The sequence below is a fragment of the Ips typographus genome, linkage group LG1 (genome assembly GCF_016097725.1).
Source record: "Ips typographus isolate SLU linkage group LG1, UJ_Ityp_2.0, whole genome shotgun sequence".
Taxonomy (NCBI): Eukaryota; Metazoa; Arthropoda; class Insecta; order Coleoptera; family Curculionidae; genus Ips; species Ips typographus.
The window spans coordinates 11533699-11551801 of NC_138422.1; the positions used below are offsets into that span (position 1 = coordinate 11533699).

Sequence of the window (18103 nt, forward strand, 5' to 3'; positions counted from 1 at the left end):
ATCAGTATTTTATAGTTCTTTCCAATTCTTCTGCCCAATACTCCTGAGGAAGTTTCAGTTTTGATTGTGAAGATTCACTAGCTTCTTGAAATAATCTTCTCTTTGACTATTAGGTTGTAGCAAAAATATTCTCAAGTTTTCTTTTCTTACTAGATTCGGTAAACTAAGAACAAGAATATTTACATTTGATGTTCAATTTTTTTCATACATTTTTTATGTGGGACAATATTATTCTTTAAAACTAAGTTTACTATATAAGATAAAATTACACAACCCTTAGACAGCCATGGGCAATAAAACTGCTGAAAATTTTCTACGTCATACATACATCAAGAAAAACGGTTGATTTGATTATTTATGTAATTTAGTAAAAAAGGTTTTTAATACAATATTAATATTCAGTGGTATTTACTAAACAGGTATCAGTAACTAAACAAACCTTCCCAACTTACAACTTTCCATCATCAGGAACAAAAAGAACGTAAAAACAGCCGAAACGTTCCTGATTCGGTAATGAGTGAACTTCACATGTAACCACCTGCACCATTCAGCAGGTGCATCAACTATCAATGACCTTATGGCGTGTTGTCGATCGATTTCCATGTCTCGTGGGGTATTTCACCACCGAAATTACACCCGTCGAAAGGAAACTGGTGTAAACGCAGCCAAACAGACGAAAATTAAAAGGAGGACGAGTTGCCTCTGGGGCCCTAGTCGATATCGAGGCCGCCAGTCCGGCACCGTCGCCCCATTTTTTGGGGTTGGGAGTTTTGTTCCCTTTTTTGAAGGGTTAGAGTTGGAAGAATATAGAAACTATGAAAAGAATATAGAAAAATATAAAAGAAAGTTTTGTTGCAAAACTTTTATTTATTTTTTTCTAATGACGCAAAAATAAAAACTGTAACGCTGATCCAAAAACTTTTTTTTACTGAAAACTGGGATATAGAGGATTAGATGAGTAAAAAATTAGAGAACGACAAAAATGACCACCTTAAAACAAATAAAAAACAACTAAAGTGTACTATTTAGTAAAACAAATCTTCTACGAAAAACCGAACTAACTCAAAATGACATCGCAGCCAAAAAAAAGTACTTTGCATATATGAACATTTATAAAATGTCTGTCTTTTATAATCACTATAGGTTGCTGAGATATTTACAGAATCAATTAGAGTGAAATGTTACCTGAGAGATCCAGTTTGGCTGTCCTCCAGGATATACATTATTGACATTGACAACTGGTTGATTAGGAGTGCACAAAATCTCGCAAAAATGGCGGTTGGAGGACATCTTTAAGTGACGTTTCTTTTGACATCAAGCAGTAGCTTAATAAATTGAACGTGTCTTTATGTCTGTTTTGATATTTTTTTTCAGTTTTCTAAACTGCTGACTAATTTGTATGACTATTATGTTAAATTAAGCTACTCCATTCAATGTCCGAGTTCTGTTAGTTATACGATTAATATGAAGCTAACATAAAAATTAGTATAGAGCAGAGGTTTCCAAAGTGGTCCAGGTGGACCCTCAAGGGTCCACGGGAGTCTCAAAGGGGTCTACGTTGGAGTGACAAAAAAATGGGGGTTCACAATTCGTAAGCGGGAGTCCACAAACATTTTTCTGTTTAACTGTTTACAATGTAATATGATAACCATAATAACAGTGTAATAATTACATTTATGAGTAAATACAACAAAAGAAAACATACATACTATTTTCCTTTTTATTTTAACACTCCGAATGGAAGGTTACATTATTTATAAATGGGATTCTATTGGTTTCTTGTGCTGTGAGTAGCAGTAAAAAAGTGAAGTTGGATGGAATCACTTTTTTCATTGATTTACTTTACTTTCTTAACATCCATTCACAGCACAATCAATTAATAATTAATTAACCAATTAATTTTCACTTTTTTTTTCGAAAACTGTTAATCGTTGTTGAAACTCAGCCGCAACACAAAATTCCATAGACCTAATCTTCAAATTTTTTTGTTGAGTTTTGAGAATATAGTATAAATGTAGCTTCAGGGGGTCCACCAAAATCAGCAAAATTTATAGTGGTCTATGAGACAAAAAAGTTTGGGAACCTCTGGCTATACCTACTAGGTATTCAAGTATTTTTTTTACAGCACTAAGAATTTTTGGAATATTTACCCACAAATTATATTTAGCCTATTCCATCTGATTGCCAGAAACTACAGAGTGTAGTATCTAAAAGTCAAAAATTTGAGGTCCGTCTTTAATTTACATCCATTTTTGGTCTCTTACATGTTCAGTATTTCTCACTGTTTCCTGGTAAATCAAAAATAAAAAAACATTAGAAAATGCCAGAAAACAATAACAAAACCCTCTATTTCAGGAAAAAAACTATGTATATTGTTAAGTAGGTTAATTTTGATACACACTGTAGTAACAATGAATTGACACGTTCTCGGAAGTATAATTGTCCTGACAATACCCTCATATAGTTCGAAACGTTGACAATCAATAGATAAAAGTTGAATTTTAGTACTATTCGCCTGTTCAATTGTGGTTTATTTTATTTGTTTTAACGTTTTTTCCATTTGTAGTTTGTTATAACACATTATCTTGCGGTTTTGACTAAATTGGGTCAAGAGGGGCAACCAGTATTTTTATTTGCAGACCGCCAAGTCTGACAATCTTGGTTGGAAATGGAAAAGATAATCCGGCCTTGAGAATCGCCTAAGCAATTTAGAATCTGAAGAATCAAGTTTTCCTTGAGAAACTGATGGAGAAAAAAAGCACAGTGACAACGTCGCCTTTCTGTTTCTATGATGCGTGTAAGACCCTCTTTTGTGCAAGTTGGGGCTTGGGGCGGGCGATTCCGTTAGTATATTCCACTCATATCCCACGGTCGGTTTCGCTCGCATCGAGTCTAATTGAAGCAATAAACACTAAAGTTAAATATACCTCTCAGGAAAAACCGTATTCGGTCGATCAGTGCAAAATTATCCGAAGTAAACAGGCTCATAAGGGTGTTCCAAATGGCGTCTTATTTTACTTACACGTTTTTAGTCGTTGCTTTGGCATTTAATGCAGGTAAGCATAATATTTTTGAGTAAACAATTTGATCAAAGTCGCGTGGTTGTTATTCAGATAATAGATGTATAAAAACATTAGTCATCGTTATATTCGGCTAAGCGTAAAATTGTTTTTAACAAAATTGTTATGTGGTTAATTACTAAATGACACCGGTTGTCAGTGGCAACAAATTATGCATAAACAGAATAATAAACCAGTTAATATGAAAAATTACAAATGAAATCGCACAGTCTGTTTGTTGGAATGGTCTGGTGTAAACGAAATCACCTTCTAATCATTACTAATAGTGCCCTTGCCTGAGCAACTTGTTAACTACATTATTATGCATTGTGTCGGTTTACATCTCAAACAATTAAACAAATGGCTCCGAATTGCGTCATAGTATTGAATTATCTATAAAGATGTTTTTGTTCCTTTTAACTGCATATACTTTTCACAGGATGTGGTTAAAACACAATTTCATTTTATGAAAAAATATACAAATGCCACTTCCTGTAACTTTTGTCTAGATAGCCTAAAAAATATAAGATTAGTGGTTAGTTCTTATTGTTAGCAACAGTTTTTTTTCCAATAATTTGTCCCATACAGGCAAATATTTAAATTGGGGCAAAGTTGCGCAAAGTAAAGCTGAACCAAATGCTGTTTTAAAAACTTCGATTTTCCGAGTACTTCTGAAATTATCCGAAAAAAACGGAAATTATTTAGGTATACTAATTTTAGCATTAAGAACACGAATCCGGTGGCCATTTTGCTGTAACTGTCGCCATTTTGTTACTGACTGTATAACTAGGGTATTTTTGACAGTATTCCTATAGTTTAGTTTTTATTGGATCATTTTGTCATTTATAAAGCAAATAATAAGTTGATATACATCACTGAAATCAGAAAAAATGCCCTATTTTGTCGGGTAAAAAATAAAAATTCAATATGGCGTACATAACAAAAAAGAAAGTTGAAAACTCTCTCGTGCGATCTCTTATAGTTTTCGAGATCCGAATGGTGAGGGTCAAATTTGACATACCCTACATAACCTCAAACATTTTAAAATTAGTGTTTTAAGGGGTATCGCACAGCATATTTTAAATTAACCAAGTTTAAGTTAACGAGTATTCAGCGAGGGGTAGATCGCCGAGGTAATTTGGTGTACACACTCGAGGTATTATGAGGCACTTTTTCACTATTACGAAGCATTGTGAGGTATTACAAGGCATTACGAGGCATTTTGAGATATTTATAAGGCATTTGAGAATATTTTGAGGCATTATCTGTATATTTCAAAATGTAGTATTAATATAACAATATTGACTGAAAATTGAACAGAACAGCATAGGCACAAATAATTATTATGGTAAAATCTTTGTTACATGATATTGAGTTGAAACAATATTTATTACAAATTATTATAATAATTTTTTTAATTAATCAACATTTAAACTATATTTTTAAGGTCACGTGACTGTTTTTGACAGATATCAACAGGCTTTTACAGGCTCAAAATTGTATTATTAACGTCACGTAACGTGTATTTTACAATTTCAGCTTTTACAACTAAATTTAATTTACCAAATGATCAACATTTAAATTACATTTTAATGTCACGTGACTGTTTTTGACATGAGTTAGTTGGCTTGGACAGTGTTGCAATCTCTAAAATGGCATAATCAAAGACACGTGATGTGTCTCTTCACAATTTCAGCTTTTACAATTATTGTCTAAAATAGTCTAAATTTAGTTTACCAAATTTTTTAATTTTAAACCACATTTGAAAGGTCACGTGACTAATTACGACAGATGTCAACTGGCCTTTACAGTGTTTCAAGAACATGCAAAATTACACTTTCAACGTCACGTAACGTGTATTTTGCAATTTAAGTTTTAACAACTAAATTTAATTTACCATTTTTCAAAGTTTAAACTGCGTTTTGAAGTTCACGTGACTGTTTTTGACAATGTCAACTGGCCTTTACAATGTTGCAAGCTCAAAAATTGAATTATCAAGTCACGTGACGTAGTTCCTACAATTTTACTACTGTCTAAATTTAAAATACCAATTTTTCAACTGTTTCTTTTAAATGATAAGTGTCTTTATTTGATACGTGCTAACTTGGTTACTATGACAGTTAGAAGATTCGTGCAAACGTCAAAATATAACTCGTAATTTCAGGCAACCCTACAAAAAATATTTTTTGTTTGTCAGAATTTGGAAAAACAATCACCTGACCTTAGAAAATCAATTCAACTGACACGGGACCTTTAAAAAAATCAATTTTAAGCTTTTGGGTCTTTAAAATTTGGAAAAACAGTCAAGTAACCTGAGGAAGTCATTTAAATTGAATCATTTAAAATGAAAAAAGTCTGTACAAATTGTGAAAGCAGACATGCTACTTAAACCTGAAAACTGTCACGTGACCATAAAAATAATTAATTTCAATGGTGTATTTCATCAAGATTTATCATTATATCAATACCAGGGGACTTATAACTAAATTTAAGAATGCCGCAAATGTATTAACATTTGAAGGTATACTGAGGCAGTTTAAATAATTTTAAGTAATTTTGATGTATTTCAAGCCAGTTTGAGGCATTTTAAGCAGTTTTAAGGCATTATCAGTATTATCACTATGAGGCATTTTGAGCAATAATAGAAGAATTGTGATGTATTTTAAAGGCATTTCAATGTATTTTGTATGCAAAAAGGAATTTGGTGTACAAAAAATATTCAGCGGTCTACCCCTCGGTTCTAGTACCAGTAAAAAATAAAATAAAAATGTTTGAACAAGTAAAGTAAAACTTTAAAAAAATATGACACTTTTTAGTACTTTTCTAAATGTCAAATTGTTGAACCAAACAAATCCATTCAAAATAGATTTGTGTTAAATGAGACTGCATTTAGCAGACACACTATAAAATTAAAGTACCAAGTGTTTCAGTTGACTTTAATAATGCTTGTGACCCATTTTACATTGAACAATAGAAATTATTCGAATCTACCACCCTGTCTGATGGTTAATATCTGCATGATCTTAAGTTTACCTAAATTTTCCCTCAACACAAATTTTCCAAATTCCGGTCCCACAAATATCATATTACATAGCCACACTTATATATTGTCTAGAGCAGAGGTTCCCCCCCTCAAGGGTCCACGGGAGTCTCAAAGGGGTCTACGTTGGCGTGACAAAAAAATGGGGGTTCACAATTCGTAAGCGGGGGTCCACAAACATTTTTCTGTTTAAAAATTATTTATAAATGGGATTCTATTGGTTTCTTGTGCTGTGAGTAGCAGTAAAAAAGTGAAGTTGGATGGAATCACTTTTTTCATTGATCTACTTTACTTTCTTAACATCCATTCACAGCACAATCAATTAATAATTAATTAACCAATTAATTTTCACTTCTTTTTTTCGAAAAGTGTTAATCGTTGTTGGAACTCAGCCGCAACACAAAATTGCATAGAAATAATCTTCAAATTTTTTTGTTGAGTTTTGAGAATATGGTATAAATGTAGTTTCAGGGGGTCCACCAAAATCAGCAAAATTTATAAAGTGGTGTATGAGACAAAAAAGTTTAGGAACCTCTGGTCTAGACCAATAAATCCATATTTCTTACAACTTATAAAATAGCTTAGCATAAACAAAGGCCCTAATAGGTATGGTATCGACCAATAAATATGTCACTCTATAAAAGTGGTTGACGAATGACATGGGGGTGTATTCTAAAGTGTCTTCCCACGGTTCTTTGGTCACCTTAAGGGTATTTGCAATGAGATCATTTACTATTGACATGTAGTGTGTGTCAAATCAACTCAACAACAGTGACTCATTTTAATCTATGGTAAGTCAACAAAATAGTGAAATGATAACTCTCCTAAATTTTGAATCAACAATTTTACACTTTGTGTCAAACGTTTATTTATTAGACTGTTAATATGTGTTAACAAAAAGTGATCTGATGCAGGTTAGAGGTAAAAAAACATATTTTCCATAAATAAAATAATAAACCAACTTATAAACAGTTTTTTAATATTAAATAAAATTCACAGTCATCTCATCCAATAATAAACCCATCTTGAAACATTTTGCGCGTTTCTCAAATTTATTTTTTTTGGATCAAAAATAAAGTTTTAATTTCTTATATGCGGTTCTTTTAAAATGTTTGCTCTTGTTTATAAGAAAAGAAAAAAACTTCTTGATGAAATATACTTAATATATTAATACTAAAGCATACTGAATACAATCAACGGACAGAATAATAAATAACAACTAAAACTAACTTTGGCACTCTTTTTAATTGGAAACTTTTTGATAAACAATCGACTGACGTTGGGTAATAAAATTAGTGTATTTTTTATGAATAAACAAGCTAAAAGTTAGTGTAAATGTAAAAAGTTTCCAGGAATAATATGCCACGACCACTTAATAGCTTTCCAAAGGTCGTTCTCCTGTAATTAAGATAATTTATATCTAAAGCAATTTATAGATCGTATTTTAATGGCGTTTTTTTTCCTAATTAACATGTCAATAAGATTCAGTAACACATGTTTGAATATAGGGAAACAGCCATTTTTAACAATTAAAAGTATTCTTTTCCTGTTTTGCTAGTTCTTAAAAAAATGTATTGTTAACTATATTTACGGCCGATTGCTTCTAAGGTTGGCATACCAATTAGCCAAAAACAATACAATATGTAAATAAATAAATAAATTATTAATACTACAACAACCTGATCAAATCAATTTTCCTTGAAACGAATATTCCAAAACCCAGCTTCAGGGTCAGAAGACTTGTAAAGTAAACTGTTTTTTTTTTTTTTTTAATAGCAAATGCATTGGACTGTTACTCCTGCAACAGCAAAGACAGCGTGGCTTGTAGATGGGGCCTCACATCGTTTACTTACAATGTGGAGACTTGCACGAGCGTCGGATTTTTAGACTCATTGGTTGGTCCCAAATGCTACAAAATCACCGCTAAAAGTAAGTATATTTTATTTATAGTACTTCTATAGAGGGTGTCCCAAAATTAGTGGGCTACAATCCTATGTTTTGCAGTAATACGTTTAAGGCTTTAGAAGAGAGCTAACAGGAGTCTCACAACTAGAGAAGCATGGTGTAAATAAATACATCAAACTGCTTTAACTTCTGTCTCATTTCGTTGGTTTTTGTGTTGGTTTACTTTTGGGACATACTGTAGATTTAAAAGTATCAGGTTTGTAAGGAACATTTTTGCGTTGGCTCCTTTGAATAAACATGAGGTCATGTTTATTATTGGTTAATTCTGAGAACAGTGATTATTGCATTGTAAATAAATAGTCATATCATATATTAGCAGTGCTAATTCGATTGTTATTGTAGTTTGCTTTAATATAGATAAAAAGTGATTATTTTTAATTTTAAATAGTGATCAGTGTATTCATCAAATATGACAACATTCATTGATGAAATAGCAGTTGTATCGTCATTTGTTTCAAAAACAAATATAATTTACTAGGTGAACCCACCAAAAAAAACTAAATTAGGACAGCAAACATGGATATAAGTTTCCTTTATTACTTTATCAAATAATATATGAACGAAACACGTGTTGCCTCGATAATGATCATCGATTGAACTATATTAGGACAACTCTATTTGAGTTGGTCAGTATATTTGAGTGAGGTGTGGGCTTTTGTTAGTTTTTACATCTAATAATAGTGCACAGTTTTGACCTTTGAACGTCCAGACAACGTACAGAATTCTTATGATTATTTATTAGTGCAAAACAACAGAATTAAAAAAAATTTTGTGTATCTTAATAATCGTCTGTGGATTTCTGTCTTTCTGTTGATTTGTGTTCTGACATTCTGAATAACGCTTGAATCGTTAAACTCAATTCATTCCATATTTTGTATTTTTTTTCCAAACTTTAAGATTTTGACTACGAACTTGAGTCGGTTTGTTGAAGCGCCTTGGATAAGAAAGCAATGGTCACATTACGTTTCAATTCATAGTTCAAAATGTTAAATTTATCAAAGTGCAACTTGGTTACGTGACAAAACAGGCCAATAGTCAACTATTCGCAAATTGAACATTTCCTGCTAAAATTACAGGCTTCTGTGATAAAGAGTAAATGGAAAATTTGATCTGATAGAACTACAAATTTGTTCTCCAGGAGATTATTAGATTATTATTTTGGTCACGTCTGTACAGACCAATAGGCAACTTTTCACAGGTTAAGCATTTTCCCTTAAAAGTAAAGGATTTTGAGATACGTAATCAAGTGTGATTGTTCTTCTGGAGATTAGGTGTGTGTGTGTGTGAAAATGGCGGCTGGAGGACATCTTCAAGAGATGTTTCTTCTGACATTAAACAGTTTCAAACTTTGATATCGTTTTATTTTTCTAGGTTAGGTTTGACTCTGAAAGCTTATCAAAATCTGATGAGAATCTCAATACAAATAAAAAAAGTCTTTTTGAAAAGATACAAAATGTGTTTACTTTTACTGCATAACGCAGAAGGTAAACGTTGCGTTTCCGGGACATATGTCATCACGGTAAAAATTTCAACTTGCTAACTTATACCGTTTTCGTAAAACGTCAATAAAGACTAAATTTATTCAAGAAAAAGCGGTGGGTTAACGGAATTCACGGTAACGTTCCCAAAGGACGTTCAGCGAAAGTGGGTACACCAAAATTGAAACATTTTTTCTGTCAGATCCAGAACTATCCAAAAAGAATCCACTCAACAAATTTTTTTAATTTCTATGTTCAAAAACGTTAAAAAGCTCTTATTGTTACCACCGCAACAGAACAGATGACATCATCGTAATTTAGTTTGATTCTCCTTATAGAATTTTCTACTTTTCAACCAATAGCAATAATTATATTTGATTTGGAGCCCACTCAAATTGAGCTATAAAAATATACTGTGATAATTGAAACGCTCATTTTCAATCTAATCATTAAAATGAATGATTCTTTGAAACTGAATAACTAATGTTAACCAGTGACTCATTTTAAACGTCATTGACCAAACTAAATGAAATCACCTGATGTTGTTGCCATTGTCATTGTTTAAAATTCCCGTGGACTTACTCTAGTTCACCTTAAGGTGTGCGTTTTTATAGCTTTACAAACCTTGACTGTTTGCTTGCTATTAATATTAGTAAAACATGTTCAACCTAATTTAGTTTAGTCACACACACACACTGTACTAATATCGGTTTCTATTTTTTAGATAGTGAAGGTGGTGAATACATTGCCAGGGGCTGTCAAAATCCTCCAGCCCTAGGTTGTGAAGCCTTGGCTAAGACTGTAGGTTGGATATCTGACCAATCCAGCAACGATCCAGACAGAATCACCGATATAAATTGCGTCACTTGCGAATCTGACAAGTGTAACTCGGCCACCAAGATCGCCGGACTTTCACTCTTGGGACTTTTAGTGGCGACGTTTGCTTTCCTATTTTAAAAAAGCTTTACTGTGGGAGTTTGTATACGCACTCGAATGAGTCCTAAAAAAAAATGGTTTTTTTTGGCATCTAATCACTACATTTTACATTAGGCTGTACTATAAAAATTCTCGGTTCTAAAATGTGCGTGCTCAATCGTGTTTGTTTTTGTAGTTGCATGTTTCGTCGTTTACTAGGTTTGTAGTTTTTTACTTTACGCGTTTTTAGTCTGTAGTTAAACGTGTCCGTAGAATAATAGCTTAAACAACATGTACTTTGATGTCTATGTAACTGTTTCAGCTTCACATTACTGTTGGTTTACTCCATATAAAGTCTAAGATCGGTTTTCCAGATTGTATTTATTGATCGTTAGCAATTAGGGCAGCCTTCATAGTTTATAATATTCCAAAGAGACAAATAACATATTTTTATATCAAAACTTTCCTACCGCTCTAAAACGTTTTTTGTTTTGTGCATTTGTTACCAAAATGTTTTAATATTATTATAAATTAGGTATTTTTGTAAGCCCTCTACTTTTCTTTTTATCCTCGTACAACTAAAACATTAAAATAAATTCCTTGTAAAGTATTAAGAGTTTTATTACGTTACATTTTAATAAAGCGTGTTCATCAACTACTATTATTGTTCAGGTGCCCTAGGCTATAAGTTGTGATTTGACTGTGACAGATTATGTACAAAATGTCAAAGTCATATTAAATAAAATCCAGCTAGCTCCGGGTGCCCTTATTTACGTCGGTGCAACCTAACTTGAATTTTGGCAATTAAACAACTAAAACAAAGGCAAAATTAACTAAGCTCATTATAAGAATGGTCCTAAACTTTGATTATTGAAATTAAACCTGGAAGTAAAATTGACTCCCAGTGCATTTTGGATATTTTTTAAAACTTTTAAAGTTCAGATAGAAGACAAATTTTGGCGTTAGTGTCTACTAGTAGAGTGTTTAGTGGTAACTTGCTTTGGCAAAAAGATATAGACTATGTTACTATAAAGCTTAAAACTAAAAATACGCCTAATGTCTCAGCCTCTCAGCACGTTGGATATCCTTTGTCATTGGTCCAAAAACGTAGCTTTCAGCTTGTTGCTTCTTCTTAACCAATCACAAACAACGAACGATAAATTATTATTATAACTTGGGTACTACAGTGTGTGTGTTTTAACACCTTTTCAGCTTATTATTAAATTAATATAATATGTACTAGAAGATAAATAGCTCTACACAGTAAAGTGGTAAAAGTTAATATAAGTTTTAGACTAAATAGGGTTTACCATTTAAAACGAACAAACTGATTCCAGATTAATTAAATAGCATAAGAATATTGTCAGAAAGGTGTGTCGTATTTTTTTGATCATCTAATTTTGTGAATTGAGATTTCTCACCATATAAGGTGAGTAGTTACTAGAAAAGGACACCACATTTAGTAATTCTAGTGAATTCTAATGTTTTTTTTCTCATGAGCAACTATCTGGCTTTTACAATCCTAAAGTTTGATAATGTATATTTTATTTCATATAAGAATAATTATCTACCACCAACCAAACCATGATATAGTTGCTACTAAAAATACGTTTAATTTATAACCAAAAATTCAAATTATTCCCCCTTTCCGGTTAGTTTTGATATAAATTGGTTTAAACTTTTTTGTTTTAGTTTTCTAGTTTGTGAGTAATTGCCAATCTATACAGCAATAATGGAGAAGTTAATCGTATTCTTCCTTACTTGTGCGATGCTAGTTCATCTAGGTAAGTAGTGTATTAACATAGAAAACGCTTTTCTTCACATTTATTTAAACTGTGATAGACCTCGTTTCTTCACTTTAGACACGTACTCTATTTCTATGGGTATTTAGCTTTACATTGCCAACATGAACTCATTTTGCCCAAAAAATGACGTTCCTCCTTTCTTCCCTGTACTCTTCAAATAGCATAAACACTAATTGTAAAATGCTAAAGTTCTCATTGTAGTTTTCTGCAGAATCGTAGGAAAAATATTGTACCTAATACGTGCCGGAAGTGTCTTTTGCCCACTCGATAGCAGACCGAACTCGGAAAAGTGTCGCTTCCCGCACTTGTTAGGTAAATAACTACTACGTTTTAAGGGCTGAAAGAGGACGATTACGCCCGAGGCCAAAGTTTGAGTTTCTTTATTCGGCCAAGGGTCGCTCCATAATAAAAATATTTAAACTAGTGTATGGTTGATTTTTATTTTACCGCTGTCATAGACGACGGGCATTTGGTAACTTTCGGCCTGTTGTCCTGAGTGAGAGGCCGTAAAAGTAACTTTACCGTACTCGAGTAGGCAATTGTTATTTTTTGTAAGTGCGTAAAGTGGTACTTTCCGTTTTTAAATAAATCGCTTTGTATTTTATTCGCTCACTTTTCAAGATTTCTTTACTGATTTCAAATAAATCTAACTTATTCAGGCTATGTAATCAAATATACAATTATGGTTTTTGAATTTAAATGCATATATTTGAAAAATAAAATGAGTGAAAAAAAATGTTCCTTTTCTCACCCGAGTACAAAAAGTTGTTTTTCTACTCCTACAGGGATATTGGCTTAACAATTTAAAGAATGGATGGATAAACTAGGCAGTTACCATCTCTAACGAACATAGAATCACAGTCTAAGTGTGAACTGTGAAATAGACCAATCACATGTATTTTTGTAAGAATGAGATATGAAATAGATTAATTGTAGTTAATTTTGACCGTATAAAAAAATGGTTGTCATCCGCCCTCGACTGCTCCATTTCGCGTTGTCGAAAATCTTTTACTTTCCTCACTTGTTAGGAAAATAACTATTTTACCACTTATGTTAAAAAATCCTGATTAATTAGGTGAAAGCATCGTGGACGACTCAGAAACGGAAACGGACCAAACTTTCAGCTGTTACGCGTGCGATAACGTTACATGTCGGGAAGACAGAACCAAATGGCCTCCAGCTGAAGCATGTGGTCACAGTTGCGCTGCAAACTTTAATTGTGTTCCACAATGCACGAAAATCGTATACTACATTAGTATTTGTTGAGTGTGAGTTTTTGACATATCGATTTATAAAGTACTTTTCAGATAATGATAATACCACGAAAGCCATTAGAAGAGGTTGCCAGATAAGTAATACGACCAACAGCGACTCGAACAGTTCTAAATGTAGTACTACTCCGTTTGGAAGTGAAAAAGTCACAATCCTTTCCTGCGATGTGTGCACCAGCGATATGTGCAACTCATCTCCTAATTATGCTGCAGGACTTTATTCTCTTGTGGTAGCGATATTTACTGGTTACTTGGTAATTGATTATTGATTTTACTAACTAAGAATTAGCCAATCATGATTATAAAATGTTTAAGTTGTAATGTAAAGTTTTAAGTTAATTGAGAAAAAAAAGCAAAATACTAACTAGAACTACATCATTTTTTATTATCAAACTTTGAAAGTGCCAATATTGTAGAAAGAACCATTTTATTACATGAATATTTTCTGCTCATTGTTTGGTAGGTTTATTTTAATATTAAGGTTTATTTTTAATTTTAAGTGTCCAGAAAAACTTTGAATATAGGAAATTATAACGTGGGAAACCTGTTTTGATTTTTTTTACACTTAATTAAATAGCTTTACAGATTTATTTTCATTTATAATAATAATTGTATAAATTGATTTTCTATAAAACCGTTTCAATTCAATGAGCATGTACACTTTGCTTTCGGGTTTTTAAATTTAATGTTGTTAATTTTCGCATTATTCTTAAGTTTGAAGCCCTATTGAAACCAAACTATCAATATTATACCGTTGCATAGCAGTATTCAATTTTTCATTAAATATGTGATTGACCAATATGGCGACTCAAAAGTGATTGACCAATATGACGACTTCCTTCGCCCCTCGCTTAATAGACAAACTGGATTATTGTGACTTAATGTTAGTAGTTATTTTTACTTAATGGTTCTCCTAGATAGTTGGTATACGAATACCAATATTACTTAATATAACGAATAACCAATATTACCTAATATACGAATATACCGAATATATTGGTATACATATACATTAAAAGAACGACTAAACATAGTAGACATGTCTGACATATTTAAATACAGTTATTGTTCCAGTTGTAACTCAAAATCAAATATCCAAGCATTGACATCAAAAATACTGTACACAGATTTTTTGATGCTCCATTATCAGGTCTATTGCACAAATCCTCACTACATGTGGCGCATACAATCGCTGTTCTTTCATCAGTGCTGCAATTATGCGTTGCTTTTCCATTGATGAGTTCAGCAGTCACACACATACTTTCAGTGTATAGTTTGGACTTTAAATTTCCTGGAAAAATTTTAATTTTTACTTAACCTGAGTGAGCAAACTAACCTTTATATACCAATGTAGTAAATTTCTTTCAAACAAATTCCTACGCAGTTTGGGGTTCTGCAACTCGCTCCACATCTTGGTACTCTATTCCACTGGGATTCGTTTTGATGGCACGAGTCGTTTTTGCAGGAATAACACATCAACGATGTGCCTAGAATTTTTTTCCAGTTAGAGAAAGTTCGATTTTCTCATTTGTAAATCATATTAAGCAAAAATTGTGTTAAAAGTCTATTAATTTGATTAGCCAGCCAATTTAAATGCTGTATGTACGTTTCTAAACCCTGAAAGACTCAAAATTGACTTAGAAACTCTCTGATTTACTTGGAAACTTTGAAAATTGTGTTAAAAGTTTATTAATTTGATTATCCAGTCAATTTACATGCTGTGTATACGTTTCTAAACCTTGAAAGACTCAAAATTGACTTCAAAATTCACTGATTCACTTGGAAAGTTTGAAAATTGTCTTGAAAGTCCATAAATTTGACTATCAAACCAATTTCAATGCTCTGTAGACATTTCCAAACTCCGAAAGACTCAAAATTGACTTAGAAACTCCCTGATTTACTTGGAAACTTTGAAAATTGTGTTAAAAGTTTATTAATTTGATTATCCAGCCAATTTACATGCTGTGTACACATTTCCAAACCCTTAAAGACTTAAAATTGACTTAGAAACTTACTGATTTACTTGGAATATTTGAAAATTGACTTGAATGTCCATAAATTTGACTATCAAGCTAATTTTAATGCTCTGTATACATTTCCAAACCCTTAAAATTGACTTAGAAACTCCCTGATTTACTTGGAAACTTTGAAAATTGTGTTAAAAGTTTATTAATTTGATTATCCATCCAATTTACATGCTGTGTATATGTTTCTAAACCTTAAAAGATTCAAAATTGACTTCAAAACTCACTGATTCACTTGGAAAGTTTGAAAATTGTCTTGAATTGACTATCAAACCAATTTCAATGCTCTGTACACATTTCCAAACCCTGAAAGACTCAAAATTGACTTAGAAACTCTCTGATTTACTTGGAAACTTTGAAAATTGTGTTAAAAGTTTATTAATTTGATTATGCAGTCAATTTACATGCTGTGTATATGTTTTTAAACCTTGAAAGACTCAAAATTGACTTCAAAACTCACTGATTCACTTGGAAAGTTTGAAAATTGTGTTGAAAGTCCATAAATTTGACTATCAAAACAATTTCAATGCTCTGTACACATTTCCAAATCCTTAAAGACTTAAAATTGACTTAGAAACTTACTGATTTACTTGGAATATTTGAAAATTGACTTGAATGTCCATAAATTTGACTATCAAGCTAATTTTAATGCTCTGTATACATTTCCAAACCCTTAAAATTGACTTAGAAACTCCGTGATTTACTTGGAAACTTTGAAAATTGTGTTAAAAGTTTATTAATTTGATTATCCAGCCAATTTACATGCTGTGTATATGTTTCTAAACCTTAAAAGATTCAAAATTGACTTAGAAACTCCCTGATTTACTTGGAAAGTTTAAAAATTGTGTTAAAAGTTTATTAATTTGATTATCCAGCCAATTTACATGCTGTGTATATGTTTCTAAACCTTAAAAGATTCAAAATTGACTTCAAAACTCACTGATTCACTTGCTGGTGTGAGAGTTTGAGTTTGAAAATTGTCTTGAAAGTCCATAAATTTGACTATCAAACCAATTTCAATGCTCTGTACAAATTTCTAAATTCTTAAAGACTTAAGATTGACTTAGCAACTCCCTGATTTAGTTGGAAGCTTTTTTTTAAGTGTTTGTGTAAAGTTTTGTCACTATAATCAGATATGAAAAGTAAAACTTTTAGTGTAGTACTGTAGTACTACCTTTATGCTGAGATTTACGCAAATCCAACACAAGTGAACTCACCCTACTAATACTATGAAATACCAGGTGTCCAAGAGCACCCTGGACATAGGAGATTAACATGGGAAGACGGTTTTAATTTTTTTGCGCCTGTACGGTTGATTTGATTGAAAAATCATAATAATGAAAGTTGTAGTACCTATCACGGACTAGCTTTCTGTATTTTTTTCGGATCTCTAACTTGAGCCCTTTCGTCGTAAAACACGAACCAAAATGAGAAAATTTAAACTTTTGGCCTGCACTGTATAGGCGGTTGTCGGGTACCCGTTGCCCGAGGCAACAGGTCATTGTTGCTGGTACGGTTGCTCCACAACTGCTTATACAGTGCAGGTAAAAAGTTAAAATTTTCCGACAAGGTTAGCCCGTCATATGTGCAGTACAAAACTAGTTTCAATGACATTTGATAGAGCAGTATACAAAACATTAGTTTTACACTAAAAATGCCAAACGAAAACACCAACTTTCATTTAAATTTAATTGCGATGGCACTTACTTGAAGGAATGATGAGCAGGATTCCAAGCAGAAATATAGTAAATTTGTACATGTTTCGATTGTTACTGAATACTAAACGGATATTTATCTTTGTTAAATAGTTAACTACTGTTAAACAAATCCGCACACACACACACTTTTATTCCAAGCATTCCGTCCGATAGATATTATTAGCTAAAGTTTGATTGTAAATGTCGCCTTTTACTGAGTCACGGTTAATTTCCCTACAAAGCTGATAAGAGTCTCAGATGTAAATGCACAGGTGTGGTTTCCTTCAAATTATGGAAGTGGGGAAGTCCAAACAGCGTTATAAAAGAACACTTACAAAAACAAGACTCTATTCTACCCTACCCCAACATAAAATAAGAGATAATTAAAATAGATTAACCTCCTGACCGTTCGCGATAAAAGACAAAAGACCCAGAGGCGCGCTAACATTTTTTTGAAGATTTTTTTACATTACATACTAGAAAAGAACCCTTTTACTGACAATTATTACAAAAAGTATATGTCTAAACTAAACTATTTGGTTATGGAACAAAAACCTTATATTCCAGCGCTGCACAACGCCTCTTCATTTTGTTGAAATGATTATTTCCGTGTAGAGATACGCACATTCCCGTCCAATGATTCGTAGTAATTCTTGCAGATTGTTCAATTTATATAATCTAAAAATGTAAAAACGTCTGAGTAGCCAACGAAGAAAGAATCGTTCAGGGAGGAGAGAATAGCGTCGAAGAGTCCTTGTCGGCAGGAGTACTCTCTACCAGGATTACGCATTTACTTCAACTCTTTTTGATAGTAAACAATTTGAAGTATTGCCTTTTTATCTCCTCTTT

At 32.3% G+C, this 18103-nt stretch overlaps 3 protein-coding genes across 3 annotated transcripts; 2 read left to right on the top strand and 1 right to left on the bottom strand.

The window, feature by feature from the left end:
* Positions 1–2840: 2840 nt before the first annotated feature.
* Positions 2841–11067, top strand: LOC145737835 (uncharacterized). The gene is made up of 3 exons (XM_081992710.1): positions 2841–3056; positions 7876–8028; positions 10267–11067. The coding sequence occupies exons 1-3, from the start codon at positions 3002–3004 to the stop codon at positions 10497–10499; spliced, it is 441 nt and encodes a 146-aa protein (XP_081848836.1). The 5' UTR covers positions 2841–3001; the 3' UTR covers positions 10500–11067.
* Positions 11068–11217: 150 nt separating this feature from the next.
* Positions 11218–14076, top strand: LOC145737753 (uncharacterized). Its single transcript, XM_081992605.1, has 3 exons — positions 11218–12241; positions 13338–13517; positions 13570–14076. Exons 1-3 carry the CDS (start codon positions 12190–12192, stop codon positions 13800–13802), a joined length of 465 nt encoding a protein of 154 aa, XP_081848731.1. The 5' UTR covers positions 11218–12189; the 3' UTR covers positions 13803–14076.
* A 434-nt stretch (positions 14077–14510) lies between these two features.
* LOC145737925 (uncharacterized) lies at positions 14511–17570 on the bottom strand. Its single transcript, XM_081992798.1, has 3 exons — positions 17265–17570; positions 14880–15020; positions 14511–14824 (listed from the first exon to the last, which is right to left on the bottom strand). Exons 1-3 carry the CDS (start codon positions 17314–17316, stop codon positions 14586–14588), a joined length of 432 nt encoding a protein of 143 aa, XP_081848924.1. The 5' UTR covers positions 17317–17570; the 3' UTR covers positions 14511–14585.
* Positions 17571–18103: the final 533 nt, after the last annotated feature.

Excerpts from the sequence above, each read along its gene's own strand:
- LOC145737835 (XM_081992710.1), top strand. The coding sequence starts at position 3,002 with ATGGCGTCTTATTTTACTTACACGTTTTTAGTCGTTGCTTTGGCATTT. Across the intron at positions 3,057-7,875 it reads TGCTTTGGCATTTAATGCAG|CAAATGCATTGGACTGTTAC; the intron begins GTAAGCATAATA and ends TTTTTTTAATAG. Across the intron at positions 8,029-10,266 it reads CTACAAAATCACCGCTAAAA|ATAGTGAAGGTGGTGAATAC; the intron begins GTAAGTATATTT and ends TCTATTTTTTAG.
- LOC145737753 (XM_081992605.1), top strand. The coding sequence starts at position 12,190 with ATGGAGAAGTTAATCGTATTCTTCCTTACTTGTGCGATGCTAGTTCAT. Across the intron at positions 12,242-13,337 it reads TGCGATGCTAGTTCATCTAG|GTGAAAGCATCGTGGACGAC; the intron begins GTAAGTAGTGTA and ends CTGATTAATTAG. Across the intron at positions 13,518-13,569 it reads GAAAATCGTATACTACATTA|ATAATGATAATACCACGAAA; the intron begins GTATTTGTTGAG and ends AGTACTTTTCAG.
- LOC145737925 (XM_081992798.1), bottom strand. The coding sequence starts at position 17,316 with ATGTACAAATTTACTATATTTCTGCTTGGAATCCTGCTCATCATTCCT. Across the intron at positions 15,021-17,264 it reads CCTGCTCATCATTCCTTCAA|GCACATCGTTGATGTGTTAT; the intron begins GTAAGTGCCATC and ends AAAAAATTCTAG. Across the intron at positions 14,825-14,879 it reads GAAAGAAATTTACTACATTG|GAAATTTAAAGTCCAAACTA; the intron begins GTATATAAAGGT and ends AAATTTTTCCAG.